At 45.6% G+C, this 12,043-nt stretch overlaps 1 protein-coding gene across 2 annotated transcripts in view; it reads left to right on the top strand.

The window, feature by feature from the left end:
• The window catches only part of LOC132216086 (zinc finger protein 883-like), a 681,654-nt gene that overhangs the window by 627,646 nt on the left and 41,965 nt on the right, over positions 1-12,043 (top strand). Inside the window, exons 1-2 of one of the 2 annotated variants that reach the window (XM_059665163.1) lie at positions 8,132-8,368; positions 10,068-10,194. In XM_059665163.1, coding sequence (XP_059521146.1) covers positions 8,336-8,368; positions 10,068-10,194 — 160 coding nt within the window. In that variant the 5' untranslated portion in view covers positions 8,132-8,335. Of the gene's footprint in view, positions 1-8,131; positions 8,369-10,067; positions 10,195-12,043 lie in introns of those variants that run through there. The other variant, XM_059665161.1, reaches the window with a different exon arrangement.

The following is a 12,043-nucleotide window of genomic DNA, read 5'->3' as shown; positions in this document are numbered from 1 at the left end:
ACGCATCAGGCTCCTTCACGGTCCAGGCTCGCCCCGGGAGCCAGGGCTCCCAGGTGGCGCAGAAAGACCACAGCCTGCCCTCCCCGAGGTTTCAGGTCTGGGGGCAGGAGGACAGTCAGTCAGGAGTCCGAGAAAGCACCCCGCGTGTTAGATGGTGCAGGTGCTCTACTGAAAAACAAGCAGAAACATCTCGAGGTGGGATCGCACCTTTAGGCCGGGAGTCGGAGAAAATGACATGCCAGTGGGACTTAAAGGAGGCGGGAGGGCACCACCCCTGGCAGAGGGGCCAGGGGGTAGAGCTAGAGCTCCTGACGGCCCCAGGGCCCCCAGAGCCGCAGGCCGGCCTGCTATATAGGGGGCCCCCCTTCTGGGAGCAGGATCACTGATCTGGCCTCTTTTCTCAGGGGGAGGAAGGGTTCTACAGAATTTCACTTGCACACTTTTCAACAGAAAAGTAAATATTTTTTTCTGAAGATGGAGAAAGGCATACTTATTCTCAAACATTTGAGAAGCACAAAGCCCTTAATGAATCGGGGGCGCCACCGCCAGTGCTCTGCGGGTCCTCCTGCGTTTCCCTGGGGAGATCTCAGGGCAGGATCACACGTGCGCTGCTGTGTCCGCTGGAGGAGCTTGGTCCTCCAAACACAGTATCTTCTCGTAGGAAACGTCATTGCCGAGCTAACATGTTCACATGAGTGGACTTTACGGGTCATGGCAATGTTTCCCTTTACGGCAGGGGTTCTCAACCTGTGGGTCAAGACCCCTTTGGGGGTAGAACGGCTCTTTCACAGGGGTCGCCTAAGACCATGGGGAAACACATATATAATTACATATTGTTTTTGTGATTAATCACTATGCTTTAATTATATTCAACTTGTAACAATGAAAATACATCCTGCATATCAGATTTTTTTTTTTTTTTGTATAATCAGTGCCTTATAAAAGTTCCCTAAGTTTAAACCCTTAAAGACAATCTGCAGTAAAATGACAGGAAGCCCGTGACCCCGTGTCCCCGACCTCAGTGCAGTTTTCCATCCTTCCAAATCCCACCTGGGCAGCCTCACCTTCCTGACTTCCAAACCAGACCTTGAGAGAGGCGCTGGCTCTGCTGGTGAAGGAGGGAGCAGGAATGAGGAGAAGCAGACAGTAGACACCCCCGCTCCCCGTCACCCACCCTGTGCCCACTGCTTCTTCTTCTGCTTTCACTGAACATTGAGCTTGTTCTTTTTGACCACTCAGTTCCCGTCATGCAGGGAGAACACTCTGAGGGAGGCAGCAGTGATCATGAGATTCAGCAGAGATGAGCTCACCCGGGTCTAATGCAACTGGAATGAGGCAGCCGCTCTGGGCAGAACTTTCCTTCTGATCCAACCACTAAAGAAATTTCAATGGAACCCAGTCTACACTCACTTGCTCTGAGCCTCTCAGGAATGTTTCTCATTTACCTTCCATCAGACAGGCCAACTCTCAAACAAGCTGACATCCTGAACGTTACAGGTATGCTGTGTGGGGAATGGGTTGGTGTGGACGGGATCGGCTCACAGGACTCACAGGAAAAGGACCGAGCCAGGCTTTCTCTAACTCCCCTACCTGCACTCACGAGCACACACCAGACAGCAGGTTGTGCAACATCAAGCATCAGCTTTCCAGCTTAAAAGCCTGTAGCCAGGCTCTCACTACAGGCTCCTTAAAGAAATATTCGCATACAGGACTTCTGGACCAATGGTAACTCAGTGTGGACAAGGACGTAACGTCATGGAGCTCCCAGTGCCGCCAAGGTTTCCATATTGAATTTCTAACCTGGAATCTCCAAGAGATTCACTATAGCTCCCTGCACCTCAGTTGGCTAAATGTGACATGATGCTTATAAGGGGACTTAGCTAGGACTGTGAGGATCAATAAAAGTTACAAACTTGGTACTTGCCTGGGCCAGGGTTCCAGAGATGACTTTTTCAGCATTTTCTTTTTTAATTCTCACAAGAACCTGGGAAGTCTAAACTGATATTGAACTGTTTGGAACATCCTTGATTACAGAAATGAGGAAGATTTTCCAAGATTACTTAAGAAACAATGCAAGGGCCGAAACCGGTTTGGCTCAGTGGATAGAGCGTCGGCCTGCCGACTGAAGGGTCCCGGGTTCGATTCCGGTCAAGGGCATGTACCTTGGTTGCAGGCATATCCCCAGTGGGAGATGTGCAGGAGGCAGGTGATCGATGTTTCTCTCTCATCGATGTTTCTAACTCTCTATCTCTCTCCCTTCCTCTCTGTAAAAAATCAATAAAATATATTTAAAAGAAAGAAGAAAGAAAGAAAGAAAGAAAGAAAGAAAGAAAGAAAGAAAGAAAGAAAGAAAGAAAGAAAGAAATAATTCAAGGGCTGACAGCATACTCTGAGTGATGGAAGAATGATTACTCTAACAGGTTTTTGTGAAACAGAGGGCTAAGAGACTGACTGGATATCAGAACCAAACAGCCCCGTTCACCTGCCTCCTTAGGCTTCTATTGTAACAACAGCTTGACTCAAAATTAACTATTAGATACTATCAGTAGGGTAAGCATCCTTGAGAAGACACATGTATCTGCAGCGTCCTTTAAGCAAAGACATCTAAACACTAAGCATAAATTTTCTAGTGAACACCCAGGTGCTTCCGCGTACACAGATTTGCTTTCCTGTACGCAGACTTGCTTCCCCATACCTCCCTCTATTTTGATTTGCTGGATGTAGAAGACAGAGGGAGGTGGCAAACTTTCTGCCTTGGAATTTCAGGGTCCTCGAAGAATGTTTACTTCTCAAATTGGATTTTGTAGACTATAAGAAAAATAAAAAGAATTATAATGGCACCAGTGGTTATTCCCATTAAGAAGACAGTGTGCTTACCAGGATTAAATCCTCCCTTGTAGAAAACTGTAGGGGGCAGTATTATAAAGGGGAATGGGCTAGGGTGAGAACTATAGCTAGGTGCAGGTCTCAGTGTCCATAGACATCAGCTATTGTAATTAGTCATCAGGTGATTAAGCAATGTTGATGAGATGACATTTTGACTTCTGGTGGGTTGGTCTGACACTGCTTATCAGTTCTGCTTCCTGGATTCATAGCTGTGTCACCTCCCTAGTTACTTCACACAGGCCTTGAAAAGAAAACTTAATCCTCTATTCACATATGAGAAACTTAAACCCTTTATTCACATAAGTATATGTGTTCTAAGAATTAAAGTAATATGATTACTTTTTAGATTAATTCAGGTGCTCTATAAAACTTATTATTCAGTATAATTATAATTTTCTTTTAAGATTTTTCTTAATAACCCTTTTATCACTTTCACAAACATCCTTACAACTTTTACAGTTACTCTTAAGTTTTCCTACTCCCATATCTTTCTTCCTATTATATTCCGTTCTTTATATCCCTTCTCACTATTTTTATTTCCTCAACTCTAATTCTTTACAGATCCTCTACTACACACACAAACCCTTCAGTTTGTCAATTTACTTTCTTTTTCCTTTCTCTCTATATCTTCTATTATGTCAAAACTATCCCTACCTTCTTTCTAATTAGTTAGAATTAAATGTCAGTTTTACACAGGTTCTTCCATTGCCAGCTTCAAAGGAGTTGGAGTGGTGAGAAGCATGTCTCAAGGTCCATCTCTCCTCCAGTCCTTGTTCTAGTCATGTCTGTTTAACTGCCTACTATATCCACGTCAAGGATCTTGGCTCTGAATTCTTTTTAGGGAAAGGGGACGTGGGGTTTGTTCTGAGACTGCTTCCTGCTGAAGAGGGGTTGAAGGATTCTCTCGGAACCAAGAGGTCCTTGCTCTCTGTTAGAGGGAAGATGCGGCCTCGGCATAGAAGGAGATGGCAATGGTGCCTGAGGTGGTATTCCCTAGGTGAAGTAGGGCTTGTAACCTGTTGGAGACAAACTGCTATAAAATTTAGTATCATTGGGCAAAGGCTAGAACAGTTAAGAATTATGACAAATGGTCTGGTGGAAGAAAAAATAATTTTAGTTCCAATAATTTTCTGTTGAAACACAACTTCTCTCCCAAAAATTACCCTAATTTTTATTAATGAGCAAAATTAAGACCAATTTATTCTTTTTTTTAATATATTTTATTGATTTCTTACAGAGAGGAAGGGAGAGAGATAGAGAGTTAGAAACATCGATGAGAGAGAAACATCGATCACCCGCCTCCTGCACATCTGCCACTGGGGATGTGCCCGCAACCCAGGCACATGCCCCTGACCGGAATCGACCCCGGGACCCTTCAGTCTGCAGGCCGACGCTCTATCCACTGAGCCAAACCAGTTTCAGCAAGACCAATTTATTTACTGAATTATGTCTAGTTACAATTCTGATTGTTTGAACAGAACAAGAATAATGGTTGATCATATAGGCTATTTTTTAAAAATCTATATATGTATACGTTTTGCCGGAATCTCATTTGAAAGTTTTTTTTATACATATTTTTTATTGATTAAGATATTACATATTTGTCCTTGTCCCCACATTACCCTCTACCCCCCCTAGCTCATGCCCTCACCCCCCCCCCCCCGTTGTCCGTGTCCATTGGTTAGGCCTATATGCTTGCATATAAGTCCTTTGGTTTATCTTTACCCCTTACCCCCACCCTCCCCTACCTTTCCTCCAAGGCCCGACAGTCCAATCAATGCCTCTCCGTCTCTGGATCAGTCCTTGTTCATCAGTTTATGTTGTTCATTATATTCCACAAATGAGTGAGATCCTGTGGTATTTATCCGCTCTCCAGTTCCATCCATGCTGTGGCAAATGGTAAGAGTTCCTTTTTCTTCTTCCTCTTCTTAAAGGATACCTTTCAGCATTTCATATAATGCTGGTTTGGTGGTGATGAACTCCTTTAGCTTTTTCTTATCCATGAAGCTCTTTATCTGACCTTCAATTCTGAATGATGGCTTTGCTGGATAAAGTAATCTTGGTTGCAGGTTCTTGCTATTCATCACTTTGAATATTTCTTGCCACTCTCTTCTGGCCTGCATGGTTTCTGTTGAGAAATCAGCTGACAGTCGTATGGGTATTCCCTTGTAGGTAACTGACTGTCTTTCTCTTTCTGCTTTTAAGATTCTCTCTTTATCTTTTGCTCTTGGCATTTTAAAGATGATGTGTCTTGGTGTGGTCCTCTTTGGATTCCTTTTGTTTGGGGTTCTCTGCTCTTCCTGGACTTGTAAGTCCATTTCTTTCACCAGGTAGGGGAAGTTTTCTGTCATTATTTCTTCAAATAGATTTTCAATATCTTGCTCTCTCTCTTCTTCTGGCACCCCTATAATTCTGATGTTGGTACGCTTGAAGTTGTCCCAGAGGCTCCTTACACTATCTTCATATTTTTGGAATCTCTTTTCTTTTTTCTTTTTCGGTTGGGTATTTTTTGTTTCTTTGTATTTCAAATCTTTGACTTGATTCTTGGGATCCTCTTGTCTGCTGTTGGATCTCTGTAAATTATTCTTTATTTCAGTCACTGTATGCTTAATTTCTAGTTAGTCCTTTTTCATGTCCTCCAGGGTCTCACTATACTTATTGAGGGATTCATTAAATTTATCGGCAGTTTCCATAAAATTCTTGAGAAACCTTATAAACGTGGCCTTGAACTCTATATCCAGTCGTTTGCTTTCCTCCATTTCTGCCATTTGTGACCTGTTTCTTTGTCTCCACATTTTGGCTGCTTCACTGTGTTGATAGAGTGGCCCTGCCTGCCAGGTGTCCTGTAGGGCCCAGTGGCTCAGCCTCCCCAGTTACCTGAGGTAGACACTCTTGGTGCACCCCTTTGTGGGCTTTGTGCACAGTCTTGTTGTAGTTATGCCTTGGTTGTTGTAGGTTCACTGGGAGTAATTGACCTCCAGGCCAATTGGCTGTGAGAATCAGCTGTGTCTGAAGTGGGAGAACTTCTGTGCTGAAGACACCCTTCTGGGGCAAGACTTGCTTCAGTGGGGCTTTGGTGCTCACTGAGTCTGCTCCCTGAGTGTGTCCCTTATGGGTCTGAGGAGTTGCAATCTGGATGGTCCCCCTCTGACCACTGGGTACAGTGGCTCCTAGATCTAAGGAGGTGCTAATTCAGCCTCTGCCTGAGGCCACACAGCAGGAGCCACGAAGAGGCTCAGCTGTGAAGCAATGCAAGCCGCTGCAGGGCCTTGGGCCTTCTCTTGGAAGTTCCGGGTCTGCCTGGCCCAGCTGCAGTTAGGTACATTCACATGCAAAAGCCTCTGCCTCAGCCTGGGTGGGGCAGGGTCTCAGGGAATCAAAGGGCGGAGCAAGCAGCTATGGCTGATTCTCAGCCCAGCCCCTAAAGAATCGCACGTCTCAGTGACCTGATAATTGCTGCAAGCACCTCTGAGGGAAAGCTGCCCTCAAGTTCGCCCGCTGCCCGACAGTCCAGCTTCTCCCCGTGTGAGTCCTGGGACCCCAGAGACTTCCCGGAACCCGAGTTCAGAGCAGCGGGGAGCTTGTGACTCCCTCCAGATTCAAAAAGACAGCCGAGTCCTCAGGTGCCACCCCCTTTCTGCACGGGTGAGCCGCCATACCTCTGCACTTCACCTCTGCTGCTCCTCTGGCTCTCAGTGTGCTTTTCTTTCCTTCTAGTTGTAGAATTTACACTCAGCCAGCCTTCCTGTTGTTCTGGATGATGTCCGCTCTGTCCTTTTGTGGTATTTTTCCATTGTTGTGGGAGGCAGCAATTTCCTGGTGTTTATCTATGCCGCCATCTTAGTTTCTCCTATAAACACATATTTAGAGCCAATCCAGAACACAGCAAGCTAGAGCTTTCTCCTTGCTTCCAGAGAGCAGAAGACAATGCTCAAGGCTCAGGTGGCTTTCTTTGGTTTGTGTGTGTGAGTGTTTCTTTAATCCTCACCCAGGAATGTTTATTCTCTCTCTCTCTTTTTTTATATAACCCTCCCTCACCTTCCATCTGAGACTTTGCACTCTGTTCCAAGCTTCCAGGTCTCTGGATCCACTCCATTCTTGAGTTAATTTTGTTATTTAGGTTCCATCTACATGTGAGATTAAGTGATGTTTTTCTTTCTCTGACTCACTTATTTCACTTAGCATGATGCTCTCCAGGTCCCTCCATGCTGTGTGAAAGGGTAAGAGATCCTTCTTTTTTACTGCTGCATAGCATTCCATGGTAGAAATGTACCACATCTTTTTTACCCACTCATCTACTGATGGGCACTTGGGCTGTTTTTAAATCTTAACTATTGTAAATCGTGCTGCTATGAACATAGCAGTGCATACGTTCTTTCTGATTGTTGTTTCAGGTTTCTTTGGATATATTCTTATAAGTGTGATCACAGGGTCAAATGGTAGTTCCATATTTAATTTTTTTGGAAACTCACTATGTTTTCCTTAATGTCTGCATCAGTCTGCATTCCTACCAGCAGTGTACTAGGGTTCCCCTTTTTCCACTTCCATCGCCAGCACTTGTCCTTTGTTGATGGTAGTCGTTCTGACAGTTGGGAGGTGGTATCTAATTGTTACTTTAATTTGCATCTCTCTGATGATCAGTGTCCTTGAGCATTTTTTCACAGGTCTCTTGGCCATGTCATCCACACTGCAGCCCAGGCAGAGCTGACACTTCTAATGGCCCCAGAAGCCATGCTCTTAAATAGTGATGTCTGTTTTGAGACATTAACTTTGTATAATGGATTCAATGGAGGCAGGTTAGATGAGTTAGACGCTTGAGCAACCTCTGCAAGCTACATTTAGCCTGAAGCAGACAGATGCCTAATGGCCCAAAAGAAGACACAATGCCTGTCATCCAGAAAAGAGCAGATTCTGAAGAAAGATATGCAAAACCAGCAGCTAAAGGAAGCCAGGCAGGTGCCTCAGAAACACACTTGCCCTAGAAACCCCCTCCCCTGAAGGCGCTGGAGCGCCCTGAGTATACTTGGTGTTTTCTTGGGCTATTTGCCCTCAAAACCAGTCCTGGAGTCAGCTGAGCAAATACGGGATCCTGGCCATGGAGCGTAGGAACTACATTACCCAGAAGGACAGGCGTGGAATAACACCAGGCTGAGCGAATGGGAGCTCAGAAAGGGCGTTTCCGTTTTTTAAGTTCGGGTGCACTTGACCAGTAGTCTTCTCCATTTTGTCTCAAGCTGTTGGTCGGGATTACCTGGTCTCAGAGTCCAGAATTGAGGGCTATAGAGTGCTTTCCCCGCCCCACAGCCAATGGTGGGAGCCTCCAGTGGTGCTCACAGCTCACACTTGAGATTGAAGTTTGGAGTCGCCACTAGACCCGCTCAGGGCCGGGCCAGGGACCGCCATTCCTGCAGCGGCTTCTGCTCCCGCCCGGCTCAGCCCTCAGAGGGCAATGGCGGCGCCCCCGCTGAGGAGACGGGCTGAGGTGAGTTGAGTCCCCCAGGCCCTCAGCGCCTCCTCACACAGACACCACAGCCTGGGGAGGGCGCCTGTCCCGTCCTGCAGCTCAGTCCCGCGGGGAGGACCGTGAGGAAGGTGGAGGGGAGAGAGGAGTGTTGTGGCTTCTGAGGACACAGCAAGTGCAGGGCAGAGAGGACGGGGGTGACTTGCATCTGAAGGTCCCTGAGGGTGTGGCTGTGAGTATTGACGGAAAGAGCAGAGGCTGCAGGGAGGACGGCACAGACTCATTCGGTGCTTTCCCGGCTGTGGGGTCCATCAGGAGCCTGGGGTGGTCCTGGATCCGGCTGGACTCCAAGCTCTCTACACGCCATATGCCAAGTTCATGGGTGAGTCCAGCGAGATCCAGTGGCATTGGAGCAGGAAGGGGGCAGAGCTGAGGGAGTGAACCTGGGGTCTGAACGTGGGAAGGGGATGAACATTACCCAGTGGTGTGCACATCTGGGGGAAGTGTGAGCTGATGGTCCCGGGACCTGGTGTGGGGATTAAAGGTGAAGCATAAACCCACCCTTGGCTTTGTCTTGGAGGCAGGATCTAGGAGACTGCGGTGGTGTTGCCTGGCAGGAAGGCTGGAGCCCTGCAGGCATCGCCCAGACCTTAAATGGCATGACTCTCTATCCTCCCCTCCCCCAATCCTTCCCACCAACCCAGCTGCTCTGCTGAGGGCCATCACAGTGAGTAATGGGGCTGTGATGAGAGAGCAGCCTGCACTGGCATTAGGGCCTGGAGTCCACACTAACCGGGTGCCCTGGAGGAGGTTGAGGGGGGAAGTGTTGGGAATCCCAGCAGGTCCAGGGCTTCCCAAAGGTGTGGACAGAGTCATCGAAGAAGGAATTACAGGGAGACAGCATTCAGTTGATCAGCATAGCCAGGTTCTCTCTTTTTCCCTCCTTTATTGTCCGGTTACAACTGTATTTATAAGCATGACATAATGGTATGTTTTGGATCTTCCCTTGGCCTTCTACAGTTCCTAGTTTCATGTCCATAGTTTCTTATCTGACCTTTGCCAAAAATCCTGTCTCTATCTAGTTTTGTTGATTTTAATCTTGTCTAGGTTAATCTCTGTGTTCCATTATAAGGGCTATCCAAGGTCACTGCTCTACTAATAAGGTACAAGGAAGTGACTGAAAAAGATTATCCTCCCCAGGAAAGGTTATGTCATCCCAGCCCCGCTTCTTGCTTCCCTGGGACTGCCCTGTGTCGGTGGGTCTCCAAGGGGTATAGGCTTTGGTGCTTTCCCTGGTGGGCAGACCCCTGGGGAAAGGGGTCCAACAAGTCCCAAATTTATTGCCAACGGTCTTAGTCCAAGTTCTTCATAAGTAGTCCATGGTATTTCTGTAACACTAGGGGGTTTTACTGATTCATTCCCCTCCCAAGTTCCATCAATCCCCAACTCCAGGCAAACATCCCCACCTGGGGAAACGACCTTTCTCAGCGAGGTGGCCCTGGTGAGAACACATAGCGCTAAGAGGGGGAGCAAACATTTTAAGAAGGGTATGCCATATACTTCCGGTCCCTTGAAACATGTGCTGTGCAGAAGTTTTTTCCCTGCAGCGACTATGTCAAGCAGCAAGGATGGACCGGCTTCTGGCAGGGAAGATGGGTAAGGATTGAATTACTGGTTCTCAGAAAAGCAGGTCTGGGTTCAATTGTCTCCATTCTGACAGGTTGGCGTGACCTTTGAGGACATTGCCCTCTACTTCTCCAGGGAGGAATGGAGCCTCCTTGATGAGGGTCAGAGACAGCTGTACCTGAATGTGATGCTGGAGAACTTTGAACTTATATCCTCGCTGGGTAAGACCCTCCCTGTCACCGTTGACCTGGACTTGGCTTTGCGATTTCCCAGGCCGCTTTTCCCAGGGTGTGCTCTGTCCTCCCATGTAAACTGTGGTACTGCTTGATTTTTCCAGTTTCCAGGGTAGTTGCTGTCCTGGTGGAGGGTTGGTTCCACTGCTCCCTTCTATTCCTGAAGTCCCAATACTCCCCGATGCACTAAATTCACAGGGAAGAACTTGTGGTTGGTGGTGTTGCAGGAAGCTTAAAGGATTCCACCTTGATTAGTGAGGAAAGCGTTTTCTATATTCCTATTGGTCATGTGTATATATTTTCGAAAAACTGTCTACACATCCTAATCCTTTTATTAACTCTATTTTTTATTACCATCTTTTGAATACCTTGTATATTTTATATATTTATTGCTTACTACATGCAGGAACACATATTTTTGCATGTGCTTAATAGTTCTTTGCAGATATTACTCTCCCACAGCAGTTTTTCTACAAAGTCCATGGTCTTGGCAACCCTACGTTCAGCACCTCTAGTGCCACCATGTTTCTAGCAAGCTCAGATGCGTGTTACGAGTGCTTAGCAATTAAATATTGTTAATGAAGTTATATAGACTTTGCTTTTGAGACAGAGTCACTGCTGTGTTATTAGCCTGCAGTAGAGTATTAAGATACGTTGATTATTTCTGGGAAACTGCAACTATTTGTGTGAATTTCTGTCTATATCACAATATTCGCTTTATTGTGCTGATCATAGCCGAATCCACAATATCGCCCAAGGACTCCTTCATATGGTTTGCAAGTATTTTCTTCTGTCCTCTAGATTGCCTTTCATTCAATTTTGTTTACTGCTGTTTTGCAGTGAAGATGCTATTATTTTTTTATTTGTTGCGGTGTGGACTGTTTATTTTTTCTATTTTGTGCGGTGGTTGGTGTCACATTCAGAAAATCCTGTACAAAACAAACCTCCAAAAGTTTTTCTCCAGGTTGCCCTGAGGAGTTTTACGTTTTAGGGCTGACATTTAATTCTGTCATACAGGTTGGCTTAGATTTTATCAGTGCTGTCCAGTTTTGTTGTTTTACATGTGAATGTCCATTTATACCAGCACCATTCATTGCAGAATCTATCTTTCCCTTCTTCTGTGGCTTGCAGCTTTGTCAAAGATTACTTAAAAGTATGTGCCTGGGTTTTTTTCTGTTTCTGTTCTGTTCTGTTGATATATTTATCTGTGTTTCTCCAGCAACACACTGTTTGCTTACTTTCTCATTATAATAAATTGAAGTCAGGAAGTGTGATGCCATCAGCTTTCTTCTTGCTCAAGATTGCTTCTGTTGCCCTAGCCCGTTTGCCTCAGTGGATAGAGCCTCAGCCAGCGGACTCAAGGGACCTAGTTTCCATTCTGGTCAAGGGCTTGTATCTTGGTTGCAGGCACATTCCCAGTATGGAGTGTGCAGGAAGCAGCTGATCGATGTTTCTCTCCTATCGATGTTTCTAACTCTCTATCCCTTTCCCTTCCTCTCTGTAAAAAATCAATAAAATATATTTTTAAAAAAATATTTCTTTTGTTAATGGAGGTCTTTTGATTCCATTTCCAGATTTTCTATTCATTTCATTGTAAAATACCATTGGGGTTAGTGGGATTGCATTTAATCTGTAGTTTGCCTTGTATACTATAGCTATCTCCAACATATTTCATTTTCAGATCCATGGACACAGGTTGACTTTCAACTTATTTGTGTTTTCTTTCATTCCTTTCATCCCTGTCTTATAGTACTCACTGTACAGATGTTTCACATTTTGGTTGAATTTATTCCTTTGGGTTTTATTGTTTTTGATTCTTTTGTAAATTTGATTACAT

This window comes from Myotis daubentonii, chromosome 15 (genome assembly GCF_963259705.1).
Source record: "Myotis daubentonii chromosome 15, mMyoDau2.1, whole genome shotgun sequence".
In the NCBI taxonomy this organism is placed as follows: domain Eukaryota; kingdom Metazoa; phylum Chordata; class Mammalia; order Chiroptera; family Vespertilionidae; genus Myotis; species Myotis daubentonii.
Note: the sequence above shows the minus strand (reverse complement) of the source record. Positions and strands in the feature narration are given on the sequence as shown.